The following is an 18,490-nucleotide window of genomic DNA, read 5'->3' on the forward strand; positions in this document are numbered from 1 at the left end:
CTCCATCCCCCTTGGGCAGCCTGGCAATCAAAAAAAGATACAGGCAGCTAGAGGCAGAGAGAGAGAGAGCAGGTTAGTTCCCATCTGCTGGTTAGCTTCCCAGATTTCCAGAGCTGCCAAGGAACCAAAGCTGGGAGTTGGGAACTCAATTCTCCCACATAGGTGGCAGGAGCCCAGCTCCTTGAGCCATCATTGCTGCCTCCCACGGTCTGCATTAGCAGAAAGGTGGAATCAGAGGGGGAGACAGGACCTGAACTAGGCACTCTGATGTAGGCTGTGAGCAACCCAACGATCTAAAACGAAATGCCTACTCTCATCCTGGTGATCTTTGTAAAACATGATTTTTTTTGTAATGGGGGCTGGCATGTGGTATAGCAGGTTAATCTTCTGCCTATCATGCTAGCATGCTAGCATCCCATAAAGGTACAAGGCAGGTACTGTGGTACAGTGGGTTAAATCATTGCTGGGAACACCACATCCCCCATCAGAGTGCCTGGTTCCAGTCCTGACTCCTCTGCTTCCGGTCCAAACTGCCACTTAACACCCTGAGGGGCCGTGAGTATCAAGTGCTTCACCCACACAGGAGACTCCGCTAGAGTTCCAGGCTCTTGGCTCTGCCTTTCAGATAGCTCTTTGAAATGATTTTTTTTTTTTAAGTAGAGATAAGCCACACACAGGAATTCTCTCCTTGCTTGTTAGTTCCTTCCTCAGATAGGCCACCAATGTCCTCCAAATTGCAGGTAATCATGTACAGGCTATGTTGAATAATTTCTTCCTTCTTTTTTTTTTTTTTTTTGTTTTTGTTTTTGTTGGAAAGTCAGATATACAGAGAGGGGGAGACAGAGAAGAAGATCTCCTATCCATTGATTCACTCCCCAAGCACAGGTGTAAGGCCCTCCTCCAGGTTCTCCCCTTTCGGTGTGTCCCACATGCCACATGCCCAGGTCTCCTGGGCCCTGCTCTCCTGCCCTGAAGCCATGCCCCTCTGCACCTGGGGGCCATGAAGGCCCAACGAAGTGTCTTCTTGGGGTAGGTGTGGCTCCCACACGCCAGTGCCTGTTGCGGGCCCCTGCTCCCTCAGAATGCTTCCCCAGCAGGAAGATGGCTGGGCCTGCAGGTGTGACCAGGTGAGCCCAGCCAAGTCCTTTGGTTGCTAAACACACTTACACCTTGACACTGGGTGGCCAGCTGTCAGAGCTGGGGGAAAAGCAAACCATGGATGGCTGTCCCAGGAGACTTACGGAAGAGATGGCCAACTCCCAACCTCGTTGATGTCATGGTAAGCCTGCAGTCCTCAGTATCCACAAGGGCATTGGTTCCAGGGCCTGGGGAACCCTACCAAACGATGCCACCTTGCATAGAATCCGTGTGATCCTCCGGTAAGCTTTCACTCAGCTCTAAGTTATTTCTCATTCCTGGTGTAATGCGGACACCATGGAAACTGCTACTGTGTTGCATTGCTTAAGGAATAATGACAAGCAATAATGAAGCTGCAGCCATGAAAGTCCCACCGCTTGTTGCAGCCACGCATAGTTGAATCCAGAGCTGCAGACCTGCTATTCTGGAGGGCCAACTGTGTGCACAGCGATTTCAGCTCTGTGACCAAACTTGTGCTTGATGAGTCACCACAAAATGGCCAGGGAGCCTGCAGTCTCTTTCATCCTTGTTCCCTTATGGTTCAGGTCACGTGCTCCTGATTTCTACTGTATTATGGTGCCCTATTGTTCTCCTTGTTTGTTAGTTTGTTTTATCAATCTATTTATTCATTTATTCACATATCATTCATTTGAAAGATAAAGTGACACAGAAAGAAATATATGTAAGTGTGTATGTGTGTATATATTTACATATATACATATACACATATTTAGAGAGAGAAAGTTCTAACCCACTTTCTAGTTCATGCTCCAGATATCTGCAACAACTTGGGCTGGTGCAAGACAAAGCCAAGAGCCAGGAACTCCATCTGAGTCTCCCATGTAGCCAGCAGGTACCCGAGTGCTTGGGACATCACCCATTGTTTCCCAGGCTCATTCACAGGAAGCTGGATGGGAAGCAGACATGGACCTCAATTCCAGGCACTCTGATCTGGGATTGAGGGTCCCAAGTGGCAAATTCATCTGCTATGCCACTAGTGCCACCCCAGGACACCCTTTCTGTATATGCACTGCCCACTGCCTTGTGCTCTCAGGAAACAGCAGGCAGGTGGGCAGGTATCCTTGTCCTTACCTTCACCCAGCCTGGAACTGATCCTCCTCAGACATGGGGCTATTGGAAAGTGGATCTTTTCTGTAGGAGTGTTGTTCGGGTTGGGCTTACCTGAACATTAGACTCCTCAGAGGAAAAAGGCACTGGGGTTAGCTTGGGAGACAGAGAGGAGCTGTCTCTGCAAAGGGGGGACCGTGAAACAATAACGAGGCAGCACTTGGGGAGCTGGGAGCAGACTCCTGCTGGGAGCTGCTGAGAGTGAGCTGTTGCAGAGGCTAGCTCAACAAGCAGGATTAAGAGGAAACACACCGTCCTCAAGCAAGGAAGAAAGTTGGTGTGGCAGTTGAGGTGCTGCTTGGATACTTCATATTATCAGAACAGCTGGGTTTGAATTCCAGTTCTACTCCTAACCCAGCTCCCTGTTAAGGTGCTGGTGGTGCCTCAAGTAGCCGGGTGTGTATCACCCGCTGGGAGACGATGGTTGAGTTTAGGCTCCAAATGTGGCCCGGTTGAGCCCTCACTGTTGGGGACATTTGGGGAATGAACCAGCAGATGCGAATCTCTTTCTTCTTAAGTCAGTCACTAAATAAATAAGAAAATTCAGATATTCAGGACAACTATCTGAAGAGTCAGTGTCTGTATTGAGTTCCTCATTGTCCAGTTGCAAAGGCATGCACTCTGGTGCTTACTGAGTGTCTAACCTCACACCACAGCCTGGGGACGTGCAGGTGGGGAGGCCTCAGTCTGCTGCTTCGAGGGGCACAGCTTGGCTTGGAGTGATAGAAGGGCACCCACAGGGCCCAGCGAAACACCCAGCAGGGAAAATGTGCCTGTTCTGTTCACTTCTGGCCAAAGAAGAATGAGTACCACCTGGGAAGGCAGGAAAGGCTTCTCCAAGGAGGCTGAGTGGAGAAGCATTGGCTACGTTGGGGTGGGACATCATGTAGCTACAACCATAGGGAAGCATTTGCAAAAGCAGAGGCAGCCAACAAAGTGGACAGATGCCCAGCTGGACAGTAGGTCTCCGCAGTTGGTGTCTCCTAGCCATGTTTGGAATGTGGCCCACGTCCTATTTTAGCCTTCTGTTTGTGCTCCAGACCCATGTGTGTGCCAAGCCTAATTGGGCATGGCTGCAAGTGCAGCTCTCTGGTGTGCACAACCCCGTCAGGCATCCTAAGGCCATGTGGCCGGGAGTTGGGTATTAAGCTGTATTACTGAGTTCACAAACTCAACTTGCAGAAATCTAACCAAACAAGGGATTTGCAAAAACAGTTTCAAACAGAGTAGAGCCAACTACATTTCCCATGACAATCAGCTTGTTGACCACCCCAAGGTACACTCTAAGCGCTGTTGACATGCTCATTTGCATGCCAATACCCAGAATGCTTTTCCATCCCTACTGAGCTTGGACTCCGCCAGTGAGTTGAAGGGTTTATTTACAAATACAATACATGACAACTTCATTTTCTGAAACATCTTTCATACAAACCGTAACCCCAAAATGCCTTAAGTGGGTGAAAGAATTTCAAAATCCTTTTAGACTGTGAACCCTTCTTTCTGGGCTAAAGTGGAGTTGAGACAACTTACACATACCCAAATTAACATTCTAATTAAAAGATACTGGAGGGAAGTGCAGTTGCAGTTATTCAGCCAGCCATGTGTAATGGTATGCTTGCTCTATGGGACCAAGGTTCTTATGGGAAACTACACATCACAGACAGAACAACCCAAAAAGTTCCACGAAACTAAGCAAGGATCGCCAGAGGGACTGTCCCAGAGAACTTTCTAATAGCTAAAATTCCCTTGCTCCATGGCCTACAAGATGACTTTAGCACAAGGCATCGGGCACAAATAGCGCAGGTGAGAGAAGCACACAGACCTACCTCTGTGTGCTTTTCCAACTTGAATAGCCTGACAGAAAAGAATGGGATGAGTTAGCAATCAGGTCAGCTTCCAGAAGCAGGTGCACTAGGTTTTGACTGTTGTTCCATATGATGAATGAGGATTTTCCTGCCTTTTTGTACTCATTGGAAAGTAATGCAAGTGACCTTTGTGGAAGCCATGTTTGAAGGTTTTAAGTTGGAAATGGACAGGAGCCTGCACTCTGGCATAGCAGGTACAGTGGCTGCTGACAATATCAACATCCCATACGGGTGTTGATTCATATCCTGGCTGCTCCATTTCCAATCCAGTTCCCTGGTGATGCACATGGGAGAGCTGGGAGAGCAGTGGAAGATGGTCCAAGTACTTGGGCCCCTGCACTTGTATGAGAGACCTGGATGAACCTTTTGGCTCCTAGCTTCAACCTGGCCCAACACTACCCATTGCACCATTTGGGGAGTGAACCAGCAGATGGTTCTCTCTCAATTCTAATGTTTACATAGAGAATCTTTTTAAAAGTCAAAGAAATGGGCAGGGTTTGTTTTGTTTGCTTACCACAACTTCTAGAATATTTCAGTGTTTTATTTGTAAAGTCCCTTTTGCAATCACTAGGCTTGGGCATGGGACGGAAGTACAGGAGTGAGTACAAGAGGGAGACTATGAGATCTGGGGCACTCTATTTCTGTAAAACGAAATGAGCACTCAGACTGAACAAGAAGTTGACAGTCTCCCAAGTAAGTCCGTGAAGAGGCAGTGTTTTGTGTATGTCATAAGAACATGGGCTGTGGATTGGGCATGTCTGTCGGAATCCCAGCAATTCAACCTGCTAGCAGTGTTAACCTGTGCGGGCCATTTCACCTCTTTGGACTCAGTGTCCTCAGTTTGGAATGGGTAGTTCCACAAGCCCTCTCTCACAGAGTTATGATGAGGACTGAGAGAGCCACTGTGTGGCTGCGATTGCTAGTTGCTTTCATTGTCACAGTCCTTGATTAACTACCACAGTTCTTCATCAGATTTTTGGTTTTGAAACCCTTGTGTACTCTCTGATGCGTTGAGAACTCCAAAAGGAATTTTGTTCATATGGGCTCTCTCTATTAATATTTACTCTGTTAAGGAAGGATATTTGGTTAAGATAGCACTTGGAGCATCCACATTCTGTATATGAATGTTTTGTTTAATTTCTGACTCCACTTCTGATCCAGTTTCCTGCTAATTCTACACATCCATAGACAGCAGGTGATGGTTTGGGCACCTGAGTCTCTGTTTCCCATGAGAGGGACCTGGAGAGAGTGCCAGGCTTCCAGTTGCAACCTGACCCAGCCCTAGTTGTCACAGGTATTTGAAGAGTGAGCCAGTGAATGGAAACATTACTCTCTGCTTCCCTACATTTCTGAGAAAATTTTAATGAAAATTACTGCATTGGAAATAAAAAATTTTAAAACTATATATTTACTAAATTATTTCAGGCAACTCTATTAAACCATTTCTTTTGACATAAATAACGTTTGTATAACATAATGATAGAGATTAGCTCTGTGGCATGGCACATAAAGGCACTGCCCGCGGTGCCAGCATCTCAGTTGAGTACCAGTTCTTCACACCCCTGCTGCTCCACTTCCAATCCTGCTCCTTGCTAATGTACCTGGGAGCGCAGTGGTGGCTGGCCCAAGTGCTTGGGCCCCTAAATCCGCATGGGAAACCTGGAAAAAGCTCCCCAGGTTCCTGGTTTTGGACCAAATTTGCCATTGCAGCCATTTTGAGAGCAAATCAGTTGAGCAAAGATCTCTCTTTCACTCGCTCTCTGCATTTCAAGTAAATATCAACAAATCTTTAGAAAAAGAATCATTGGGACTGGTACGATGGCTCAGTTGGTTAATCCTCTGTCTACAGGTGCCAGTATTTCATGTGGGCGCTGGCTCAGGTGCTGGCTGCTCCACTTCCCATCCAGCTCCCGGCTTGTGGTTTGGAAAAACAGTGGAGAATGGCTCAAAACCTTGGGACCTGCATCTGCATGGGAGACCCAAAAGAAGCTCCTGGCTTCAGATTACTTCAGTTCTAGCCATTGTAGCCATATGGGGAATGAACTAGCAGACAGAGGATCTCTCTGTCTCTACTTCTTTCTATAAATCTGACCTTCCTATAAAAATCAATAAATCTTCAAAAATTAAAATATTAAAAACAAAATCATAATATTTAAAAACAAATCATTTAATGAGAAGAGTGGCCTTGCTGTATGTTCTTGCAAATGTCTTTGATGTCTGACTGAATTCTCCATCTCCATGAAAGGCAGTATTTTGTGATGGGGTGTTTCCTCATGCATGTGAAAAAATAGAGAGGTCAGGTGAGAATTGTGATACAGCCACCTGCAGTGCATCCCAAGTTGTTACACTGGTTCCATCTCCCTAACACACCTTGGAAAGCAGCAGAGCATGGACTTGGGTCCTTCCACCTGTGTGAGACCTCAATGGAGGTCCTACCATTTCATCACACAGTATATTAAAAAACCATGGTTTCAAAGCTGAGTTTTAATAAAATCATCATTTTGGCAACTTTACTAGGAACAAATGGATTTTCCATTTACCCTGGCTGTGTGGAAGTCCAGAATTCAATGACTGCTAGTGAAGTCCATCACCACAAGCTTCCTTTGACTAAGGTGCCAGCGATTTTACCTGTGACTGCTTTTGCACCATTAGTGCAAATGTCAACACAGTGAAAGAGGCAGATAATGCATTGTCTTAGTACGATTACAAAAAATAGCCTTGACCTTTTAGACCCACAGAGGAAAGCCGAGGGCCGTGAGTCACACTAAACTAATTGCACATCATGCAACAATTGGTACCTCACGTAGACCTTTCGCTGTCTGCTCAGCATTCAGTTTTCCTTCCAGCCATCCGACTTCTAATCTCTCTCCACCAGAATGCTACTCCTGCTTGCAGTCAGGGGCCTGACACATAACCCCAGGTAGATCTTATTTGTAATTAGAATAGTCTTCTCTTTTGGGCCTTGCCGTAAGCCAGATGCTTACAGGACTTCTGGGAGGGAAGGAAGGAGAAAGGCTTTGATTCCTTTGTTGGGGCCACTTACCTGAGATGGCCTAACTTGGAACCCATAGTAGCCATTCCGTTTTCCTCCCAGTCCTGACCTCTACCCTCCCACCCTGCTTTCCACAGCATGAAAGAATGGGGCCAATGCTTAGAGAGAAGCTGACACATCTCAACACAGCAGTTAAGTCTCTGGCGGCCCTAAGGCTAGTCCATTCCAGACCATCTCTGCTTAAAGGAGTTTGAGTTCAGTTTCTAGCATTGACAATCAAAAGGGTTGTTGTTGCAAGTATCTCTGAGTATCTCTAAGTCAGGCTCCATTCTGAGAGCAAGTCTTAGAGGTCAAGGGTGAAGTCACAGCAAAAAGGCAGCACAGAGTTGAGGGGCTGCCTGACAGCCTGTCTGTGCCAGGCAGACAGCATCCCAAAGGAATGTGGCTTATTGTAGCTCCTCCAGTAAGGTGTGAAACAGAAGGAAGTACCATTACTGCCACGCCCCCAAGTGGAGGTCACTTCACATCCCACTGTGATTCGCGCTTGCCACTACTGGATGATGGATTTTTTTTTTTAAAGATTTTATTTATTCTTATTGGAATGGAAGACAGGAGAGACAGAGAGGAGGATCTTCCATCTGCTGATTCACTCCTTAAGTGACTACAATGACCAGAGCTGAGCAAATCCTAAGCCAGGAGCCAGGAGCCTCTTGCAGGTCTCCCACACAGGTGCAGGGTCCCAAGGCTTTGGGCCGTCCTCAACTACCGGTAGTCCATGGAATCAATGTGTACAGTGGTAAATACGCCCGGTAACAATGCCTTTTGCCAAGGTCAGAAGTCAGTGGCCATGGCAGAGATTCATCAGTTGCAGCCATAAAAAGTCACCTCCTCCTGGCATGGAACTCTATGCTCTCACCTCCCGCTTCAGACTTCCAGGGAGAAAATGTACAGGGAGCTGAGTCAGGTGCAGCACCCATGGCTGAACTGTTGGGGTGGGGTGGGCCTGGCAGTGACAATCCTTTCGATTTGGTCTACTTCAGTGGATGCCTGATCTTTTCCAGAACTAGTCTTGATTTATATTTATATTTAGCCAAAGAAAATCTAGACATGATGCCTGGAAGGAGTGGAAATTAGCTACCGGTTAGAAAAGCAAAAGCTACTTCTGTAGTTCTGTGTCAGCCACTTGTTTCAGAGATGGGGAAGTGAGACCCACAGAGATTGTCTCACATGGCACAGCTAGTTAGGCCAGCGTCTACCCCCCTGACTGTTTCCTCTACAATTTCCTTACAGCCTTTTGTTAGCGTGTTTGGGTGCAGAGAGCCCCCTCCCAGACCAGTTTGCATCAGCTAGCCAGGGTCGTTACTGAGTCTGGGTCTTAGGCAGCAGGCAGATGCGCATTGTCTCATGGCTCTGGGCATGAAGGTGTGGTCAACCTTGCTTTCTTCAGAGGCCTCTCTCGGCTGCTGGCTGACACTGCCTTCCCCCTGCATGTTTCCTTGCCTGATCTTCCATGTCTGTGTCCTGATTGCCTTTCTTATAAGGACACTAGTCAGAATGAATCTGATATCATTTTACCTTTGTTACCTATTTAAGGACCCTGTCTTCAAAAGTCATCTGTAGGACCCGGCGCAGTAGCCTAGTGGCTAAAGTCCTTGCCTTGCATGCATCAGGATTTCATATGGGCACTAGTTCTAATCCCAGTTGCTCCACTTCCCATCCAGCTCCCAGCTTGTGGCCTGGGAAGGCAGCTGAGAATGGCCCAAAGCCTTGGGACTCTGCATGTTTTGTGAGAGAACTGGAATAAGCTGTGCTGACTCTTGGTTTTGGAACAGCTCAGCTCCAGCCATTGTGGCCACCTGGGGAGTGACCCACCAGATGGAGGATCTTTCTCTTTTTTTTCTCTGTAAATCTGACTTTCCAATTAAAAAAAAAAAACTTAAAAAAAGAAAGTGGTTTGAAGACTTATATCTAACCTTAATCCTTACCCTAATCATAGCCCAATCCTAACCTAAATCCTAGCAGTTACTCTGTCCCTAACTATAGCCATAACCCTAGCCCAAACCCTGACTTTAGCATTTGTCCTAACTGTAGTCTAATCTTCACCCTAGCTCTAAGGCTAATCCTACCCCAGCCCTAACCTTACCTCTCACTCTAACTCTACCCTTGCCTAAGGGCTAACTAGCACGAACACCTCAGGTACAAGAGGTTATGCTTTCATCACTTCTTGGCCTTTTGGCTAAGATCAAGTGAAGAGGTTATGCTTTCAACATCTACATTTTAAAAGGCTAATCTCAAAATTCACATACTGTAGAATCCAGAAGACAGACCTGTGTTTCCCTCTGGCATTTTTTGTGACCTTTAAGTCCATGTAAGTGACCCCTCCAGAGGCTGGAATCCATCCAGACCAGCAAGGAATCTCCTCCCTGCCTGGCTCCCCTGAGTGAGTGAACCTGGACTTGCTCTAAACTCTATCTGATCAGATATCCCAGACCCTAGCAGTTCAGGGCAGGACTGCTGAACACCAGATGAAATTGAACCTCTGCTGCCAGAGCTGGAAGCCAAACCACGTGCCCCCAGCCCAGTGTTTCAAAATAGGCACTGCCCCCTGGATTGTGGGGTTGCCCACTTCCAGACAGAAGCATGGATGACAAGCTGAGAGTATGAGGGTCATGCCCTGAGCTGTCTTGGTGTTCTTCCCAGAGCCCCTGAGTGAGCGTCAGGGCTTGGGTTCCCAGCGACAGGTATTCAACTTCAGAATGATCTGACTCATCAGTTCTTTTAAACATTTTTATTTATTTCATTTATTTGAAAAGCAGAGAGACAGAGTCTCACACACACACACACACACACACACACACACAACTTTCGTTAACTGGTTCATACCCCAACGTCCACAGCCGCCGAGCTGGGTCAGGTTGAAGCGAGGAGTACAGAGGATCTCCCAGGTGAAGCGAAGGAACCCACCTTATTGAGGTGTCACCTGCTGCTTCTCAGGATGAGCTTCAACAAGAAGTTGGAATTGGAAGCAAAGCACATCTGGATGTGCAGTGCAGGTGTCCCGACAAGGTCCATCCTATTATATCAAACACCTGTCCTTACCATCTCTTTTTGGAGACACGTTGTGCCTCCGACGTGTACTTACACACGCACCTGCATAAGTACACACATTTTAATATGGTTATTTCCCCTCATCTATGGTTTCACTTTCTGTGTTCTTAGCTGCCTGAGGTCAACCAAGGTCTGAAAATATCAAGTGGAGTATTCCAGAAACAATTCAAGTTTTAAAAACTTATCAAAATATATTGTTATAATTGTCCTCTTTTATTATTGGTCATTGTTATTACTCATTACTGTGTCCAATCTGTAAATTGAAAATTATCATTGTTACATATAGATAAGAAAAATACAGTATAGTATAGTAAAATACTGTCTAGGATGGGGTCTTATTCATGGTTTCAGGTATCCACTGGGGCTTTTGGAAGGTATCCACTGTATTAGGAACTCACCTGTTGATTGCTATATGCATGGCTGGTTCATGAAGCTGTTGTCTCATTTGAATAGATCATTTTTTCACTCTGATTGAAGTCAGAGTCTAAACATTCATTCATCTACCGAATCCAGAGAGATGGGACAGGTAGATGGCTCTGGTAATGACGACAGGTGCCAGGAAGACTTCCAGAAGCCTTCCTCAACCTAACTGCATGTCACCTTTCCTTGTCCCTTCACTTCAGTCCTCAGCACCCTTTTACTCTTTGGTTACCAGAGTGCTGGCTTGAGTCCCCTCGCCCACCACCAGGCTCAGCTTCAAACTCAGCTCCCTGTCAATGTGCCTGGAAGAGAAGTGGGAGACCTACATGGAGTTCCTGATTGTTGTCACCATTTGTGACTTGAACCAGCACACGAAAGCCTCCCTGCCCCCCTCCTAACTTTGTCATTCTGATTCCACCCTTCAAGTAAATAAATGTATCTTTAAAGTTTTTTAAATGAGTAAATGAATGTCAGTGCCCATGGCTTACTATTTTCAGGGACGCTTTTGCTTTTTTTTTTTAAAGATTTATTATTATTATTTTTTTATTGGAAAGGCAGATATACAGAGAGGAGAGACAGAGAGGAAGATCTTCCATCCGATGATTCACTCCCCAAGTGAGCGCAACGGGCCGATACTAAGCCGATCCGAAGCCAGGAGCCTCTTCCGGGTCTCCCACGCGGTGCAGGGTCCCAAAGCTTTGGGCCATCCTCGACTGCTTTCCCGGGCCACAGGCAGGGAGCTGGAAGGGAAGCAGGGCTGCCGGGATTAGAACCGGCGCCATATGGGATCCCGGGCGTGCAAGGCGAGGACTTAACCACTTGCGCCACCGCGCCGGGTCCCGCTTTTGCTTTTAAATGCAATGGCAGAGGCATTAAAAGGAGTTGATTTCTAGATTTCGGCTGTTGAGTACTGATAGAACAGATAAAGGCTATGTTTCCGGGAAGGACAGTAATGGTGGCAGTGGGTGGTAGTAGTGGAGGTGTTGTTATGCAAATTGACTTCCAGAGATTCTATAGACACTTAAGGAAAGGAAAGACCTTTCTTCTAGAAAGCACCAGCCTGGATCCCTGGTAGTGTCCGCTTTGCCTCCCAGCAGTTATCCGAGTTATTTTTGGCACTGGTGGGAGCAAGCAAGTGGGGATATGGAGGCAGATGTAGTGGTGAGCTTTGGAGTTATTACAATCCTGAGATCTTCCTGAGTTGCCACAGCCAGCATTTCCTTATCTTTTCCCCTATTCTCAGCATTATTATTTTTTAATTAAAGATTTATTTATTTTTATTGGGAAAGCAGACATACAGAGAGGAAGAGAAAAAGAGAGGAAGATCCTCCATCTGATGGTTCACTCCCGAAGCAACTGCAGTGGCTGGAGCTGAGCCAATCCGAAGCCAGGAGCCAGGAGCTTCTTCTGGGTCTCCCACATGAGCGCAGGGTCCCAAGGCCATCCTCTACTGCGCTTCCCAGACTGCAACCTGGGAGCTGGATGGGAAGTGGAGCAGAAATTGACCCCTGTCTACATGAGCAGGTTTTACCTTGAAGCAATGCTGTCGTATGATCCCTGACCCATTGTGGACGTTGGAGACATCTTTGTGGGAGAAGGTGCTGCTAGCTGCCATGTGATGGCTGCCCAGGGCACTGGAGACCAGGGGCTGGTCTGCTCTGGACCCAGCAAGTCTCCCAGGCTTCAGCTGGAAGAGGAGGGCTACAGGAGGACCTGGCAGGATTCCAGTTGACCAATAGCACACCTGAATGGACATTCCTTACATAGTTGAGGCACAGACAGCCCCTTTGCCTGCCCACATATCTAGAGGGGTATAAAACTCCTCCACACGTATCTCACAGGTCCTTTTCGCTTCCCTCTTCCTTCCCCTCTGTGCCAAGGGGTCCCAGGAGCAGATTTTCCAATAAAGCTTCCATTACAGCTCTGAACAACTTGCCGATATTATTCCACCAGCTGGCGGTCGGTCGGTGGTCATCATCTAACACCATGGATGGAGGTCAGGGATGCTGCTCAACACCCCACATCCCAAATCACCTCCTCATCCCAAAATGTCAGGAGTGCTAAGCCCAAAAATCTGCTCTAAGCGAGACTGGGAAGAGGACCCCTGTTTAGAGACACAGGATCCCTAACACCTAGGCAGTTGTTGGGCAATGAGCAGTGATTTCTCGCTCTACAACCCACTAACTCCAGGAACCTTGGACACGTTCGTATTTATGTGTGATCCTCGATAGAAGATTCAGATTTGAGCTTGTATTCAGGAAATCCTCTGGCACAGCAGTAGATTCCCCAAGGAATAACTACAGCAGTCATGACTACACTATCAGCTGTCCTTGATTGAAACTGCGGTGAGCTTAGCATTTTCGATGGATCATCTCCGTTGCTATTGCACAGCCCTCCTGAGGAGGAACTATGAGCACAAGCCCCATCTGCAGATGAAGACTTAGATTTGGAAAGTGCCAGTTGATTGCCCAAGATGTCTCAGTTCCCAGGTACATCGTGCAAATGGAGGGTAAAGTCAGGTCGGTGATGGATTGGAGAGATTCAGCTCCTAATGGCTAACCAGCTTAGTTGGGGAGGGAGGAAAAGGGGAACATTTCTGAATTCACACTTGCCATCTCAAATGCCAGCTCAGAACAATGTGAGGGCTCTTTTGGCCAGTATAGAGGTGTTCCCGCAGGGTCCCCACAAATGGAAACCAAATCTGCCTTCAGGTCAGTGTTTGCAGAAGGACGCGTGCTTGGGCAGAAGTGCCTGTGCGGATCGCTGTCCCTACAAGCGCTGCGCTCCCCTGGCCGTCTTGGGCACAACCGGAGCTGCGTGGAGAAGCGTATTTTTTTCTCTTACAACTTGTCAGGGCAGCTCCCCAGGGAGTCTAATCTTCTGGGGAGTCTGCGTAGGGGAGTGGGGCGGGGGGGGGGGCGCGGGGAGAAAGGCACACTTTGGAGAAAATGACAGCTCACCCTGCGCGCGGTGAATCTGCCGGGGATTGAAAGTGGGAAGCATCGCTTACGCACGGTGGCAAGACGGTGGAAGGGGTGGAGGAGGTGTTCAACCTCTCCCTAACTCTCTCAATCCAGTTTCCAACCCCAACTCATCTCCCTGGCTCGCCTTCCTGGAAGTGGGACCGGATTGCCGCCGGGTGCGTCCAGGGCAATTTCCTTCGGTAAATCAGGGAATCAGCTGGCCTAAGCGAGCCCTGTGGACGAACCTCGAATCTGTTCCTGGAGTTGTATTGCCGCCCAGGTCTATGGGCAGCTAAGCCTAGAGAAGCGGGTTGGGGTTGCTCAGCACGAAAGCAAAAACGTCACTGATCATCTAGCGAAATTCGTTGGGAGTTTACCCGCAAGCGTGGTGTGCCCTAAAGCACCCTGGCTTCCCTTAGATAACAGTGATGCCGCCCCGCGAGACCAGTTTAGAACGGTGAAGACAGAAGGGTGCCAAGAGGCCAGAGAGACCCACTTCTGCTGTCCTCCCACTCGCGCACCTCCGGTGCCTGGCTCCGGGAGGAATCCGCCGCGGCTACTCCGTGAGGCGCTAGATCGCGCCCACGCTTGCTAGAGAGGAGAGAGTGGCGAAGGACCCTCACGCCCAGCTTCAAGCAAAAAACGATTTTAGGCCACTAATGTTGCACCGGAGGCGTCTTTCCTGCCGAAAGAGAAGGGTTGGTTGGTTTGTCGATTGAACCTGGGCCACGCTCCCGGTGTGTGTCTGCAAGAGGGCTGGGCTTCCGGCAGGAGAACCTGCAACCCAGGCATCTGAGACACAGGGTGTGTGTTGGGGGTACGGGGTGGTCTTAGTCTCCGTGAGGCCGTGAGGACCCGGATCTGCGGCCAGCGGGCTCTGATTCCTTCAGCCCAGATTTTACCCCGCTGTGCCTTCAGATGGCTGTGCGCTCTAGGTCTCCACGCATTCCACGCACCTGTTTCTTCCCTCTGTACATCCACAAGGATTGCTGGGGTGTGGGAGTGTAAGGAGATTTGGTGCCAACATCAAGTCCCAAAGCCCCAGGGTCCTGGTCCTGATAAGTAGAACCTCTTGGGTTGGGAGGGCCCCCTTTCCACAGAAATCTCGCCTGCAGCGGCCCGAGGTCAGGGACTCCGCTGCTAACACAAGCGGCCTCAAAACCAAGCGCAGGGAGGCCTACGGAGAGCGGGTATTTGTTCCTAACGAATGACAGGTTTCTGTACCAGCGAATGGCACAGTGGCATCGCGAGGGCTGGTCGCATCTCGGCCCCGAAGTGTTGCGGGGCGCGTGTGGGACTGGCGGAAACCGGACATTGGCAGGCGTACCGAGCTGCAGAAGGCTGCGGGGACCAGCGCGAAAGCTCTGGCTGAGCAGTGCGCTGGGGATTCTGGACTTGGATTGCCGCAACCCCAACCCCGATCCCATACCCCGGCCCGTCCACTTCCTTCCCCGCTCCCCTGCACCCCCTTCCCCGCCTCAGCAAGGAAGGCCCACTACAGGTGGGCGTCAGTTTACACCATGTCCGAGGAGGTTGGGGCTCAGAGCCAGGGACCATTTCTAAGAAAAAAAATTTTATTTAAAAGTTTTGTACATAAATAAATAAATAAATATCTTCTGATATGACCGAGACCTTACAATTACACAGCTAGGCCAGGGCGGGGTCGGTGCCCGGGAGGAAATGCGGTGTGTGTGTGTGTGCGCGCGTGGAGGGTCTCCTTGGGGGGAAGGATGTCAAGCTTGTCGGAAACAGAGTAGACCGTGGGGGCTGACAGCGAGACCCGACTGAAGGACGGTGACTGAAGGAAGAGACTCCCTGAGGAGGGGGAAGAAAAAGGGGAAAGAAAAAGTTCCTAAAGGTGCGTGGGTGAGGCCAGGGGTGTGGAGAAGCGGCCACAGTAAAGAATCGGAAAGAGAAAAAAAATTAAAAAAAAAAAAAAAAAGAGGAAGCAAACAGGCATCCGAGAACAAACAGACCGAACTTGACCAAGGGCGGAGGACAGAGAGGACGTTGGACATAGCGAGGCATCCGGAGCAGACCTCGAGGGTGAGGCTGTGCGAGGACTAAGGCCCAGCGTGCCCACGGGGGGCGCCCCGCTGCGCTGCGCGTCCACTCTCAGCTTTGGACGCCCGTGGGCGCTGGAGCGCGGGTACCACGGTCATGTCTCTGCCAAGCTCTCAGCGTGGCCCAACGTCAGCGGCTTCCGCCACCGCCACACTCAAACCCGTGCGCCGCAGTTGTTGAACCGCGCTTGTGCCTAGGAACCTGCGCCGGCGTCCCAGTGTTGCAGGTGCACGGAGGTCCTGCGCCTAGCGACCTAGGGAAACGCGTGCCTAGGGAGTGACCGAGAGATCCCGGTCGTCCTTCCCGGAGGAGGACGGAGACATGGGCAATTCGTCGTCGTCCTCGGAGCATTTAGCTGAGGAGAGCGACGCGCACTTGCAGCCTGGCGGCGCGCCACTGCCAGCACCGGCACCTGCACCAGCAGAGCCGCCGCCGCCACTGCCTCCGCTGCTGCCACCGCGGTGGCTGCTGCCCTTGCCCTCCTTCTTGTGCTTCACGCGGCGGTTCTGAAACCAGATCTTCACCTGCTTCTCCGACAGGTTCAGGTAGGTCGCGATCTCGATGCGTCGGAGGCGCGACAGGTACATGTTGGAGGCGAACTCGCGCTCCAGCTCTAGCAGCTGTGTGCTGGTGAACGCCGTACGCATTCTCTTACTGCTGGGTAGCTGGTTCGAGCTGCTGTCTGGAGAGAGCGGTGGTGCAAAGAGAGGTTAAGTGAGCAGAATCCTGCGCCGAGGGCCCCAACCCCTGCTGGGCAGCCGCTAGGATCCGGGAACTTTCGGTTGCTGGTCCACCCTTTTGCCCGGATCCGGATCCGTAACAACCACACTGGCGGCGGCGGCTCTGCTGGTGCAGGTGCCGGTGCTGGCAGTGACGCCCAGGTGCCTCCTGCCCAGGCCGCAGGATCCTGCTTCACGCCGAGCTTTGGAGCTCGGCTGGACCTCTGTGCGCGTCATTCCCTTAGAAGCCCTCGCCACACGACTCAGCTTTCATCCACCCACTCCCTTCCTGGCGTTCTGGCCGGCCCTGTGCGCCCAGCACCCCTCTCAGATTCCCGAATTGTCCCTCGCCAAACCCCCAGCCCCCGCCCCGCAACGTCCCAGACTCCCTCTCCCTGCATCGGGTCACCATCGCCCTGTCCCTGTGCGCGACGGTCCCACTTACCCACGGAGATGCAGTGGAACTGCCTGGGGTCAGGTAGCGGGTAGGCGGTCTGGTAAAGCGCAGCGGCGGCGGGGCCGTGAGCGACCCCGGGCGACACGGCCGAGTGCTGGCGGCCGAGGGGCGCGTGGCAGTACTGCGAGCCGAAGGGCGGGAAGGACGCCTTGAGTAGCGGCAACGCGGGCGGCCCGGGGGGCCCATGCAGCTGCGAGGCGGTGACGCAGAGCGGGCACACACACAGCAGCCCGGCCTTCCGCGCGTGGCAGGCGCCGGGCGAGAGACCGTGCAGCGCGTGCGGCGGGGGCACCGCGTAGGGGAACAGCGGTGGCGGGCTGCCCTCGGGCGCCTTCTTCTCGCCCGCCTCGCGCAGCACCAGTGAGTCCACCAGGAAGGAGCGCGGCATGGCCCCGGCGCGCAGCCGCTCCGCCGCCAGCCCGCGCCCCGCGCCCTCCGGCCCGCCGCGCTCCGGCCGCGCTCGCCCCGGCCGCCCGCAGCTGCCCCGGCCGCGGAAGCTGCAGGCGCGCTGGAGGCCAAGGCTGGAGCCGCTGTGGCTGCCGCGGGCGCCGCCCCAAGAGCGCGGGGTGCTGGCCAGCGCTAGTGGTGCTGAAAGGCGCCGGCGGCGCCGCTTAAATAGGACTATTGCCATGTGATGGGCTACGCCAGGAGCGGCCGGGGCCTCTCAATAGGGTTTTTGTGCCTTTTCTCTTGGCATTCACTCTGCACGCTTCCTCATTATTTCACTTGTTAACTAAATGAACTGCATAATGTACTCTATTCTTGTCAACCCCACCCACGCCGTAACAGGCGCCCTCGCCCCCTCCTCTCCCTTTTGCGGGTTTATTTTCTCATTCTCCCGCGATTTAATATTCTTTTCTTTCTCTTTATTCCTCACTCCCCTTTGGCTTTCGCATTGGCGATCGGCCACTTATCTGATTGATTTTGCATCCCCGATGCCTCGCTTCCAGGGATCCCCATGGGCTCACATCCTCGTCCCCTCGCCCACTGGGCTCTGGGCCCCTTCTTTCCCTATCAAACCCGCCACCCCACTTCCGCTGCCCCTCCCGAAGTATGCTCTTTCCTTTCATTTCCTGCAGCTCAGCGCCGTGCAACCCTGGCCAGCCACTGATTTCCACCTGTGGAATCGCCGTGGTGGGAGCGCGAAGACTGGGGGCCCCTGCGTGGGCCAGGTAGTTCTGGCAAGGAAAAGCCCACACTTCCTCGGTAACATGAGCCCTATCGTGGTGCCTCTGCTTTCTCCAAGTTTCTCAGGGAACCTTCACTTGGGTGCTGCCCACGTACCCTAGCCTTTGTTCGACTCTATTCTGGCCCATTGGCCTTGTCCTTCCGCCCACAGGGTCCTGGGTGTAATCGAGGGGGAAACGGGTGAGGCAATAGGGTGACGGGGAAAGAGAGCGCAGACTGTGCAGATGAAGATCTCGCACCCCAAACGGGGTTGTGGGGGCCGGACGTGGACCGAGACCACACGCCCACACCCCAGTGGACCTGTCGACGGACTCAAAACTCCTTGCCCTTCCGCGGTTTGGGGCGACGCGAAGAGCAGCTGTCTTCCAAGCGTCGGCTTCCTGCGCCCACCCTGGCTCCCCAGTCGTCCAGCTGCGGCGCTCTCTTCTTCCTGGTCGCACAATGGTTAA

General features: G+C 51.1%; 1 protein-coding gene across 1 annotated transcript; it reads right to left on the reverse strand.

Annotated features, from left to right (window-relative positions):
- Nucleotides 1-15,944: 15,944 nt before the first annotated feature.
- On the reverse strand, nucleotides 15,945-17,281 carry GSX1 (GS homeobox 1). The gene is made up of 2 exons (XM_040979906.1): nucleotides 16,842-17,281; nucleotides 15,945-16,359 (listed from the first exon to the last, which is right to left on the reverse strand). The coding sequence occupies exons 1-2, from the start codon at nucleotides 17,239-17,241 to the stop codon at nucleotides 15,947-15,949; spliced, it is 813 nt and encodes a 270-aa protein (XP_040835840.1). The 5' UTR covers nucleotides 17,242-17,281; the 3' UTR covers nucleotides 15,945-15,946.
- Between the last annotated feature and the right edge of the window lie 1,209 nt (nucleotides 17,282-18,490).

Source organism: Ochotona curzoniae, unplaced genomic scaffold, assembly GCF_017591425.1.
Source record: "Ochotona curzoniae isolate NIBS_2020 unplaced genomic scaffold, NIBS_Ocur_1.0 contig_3332, whole genome shotgun sequence".
In the NCBI taxonomy this organism is placed as follows: Eukaryota; Metazoa; Chordata; class Mammalia; order Lagomorpha; family Ochotonidae; genus Ochotona; species Ochotona curzoniae.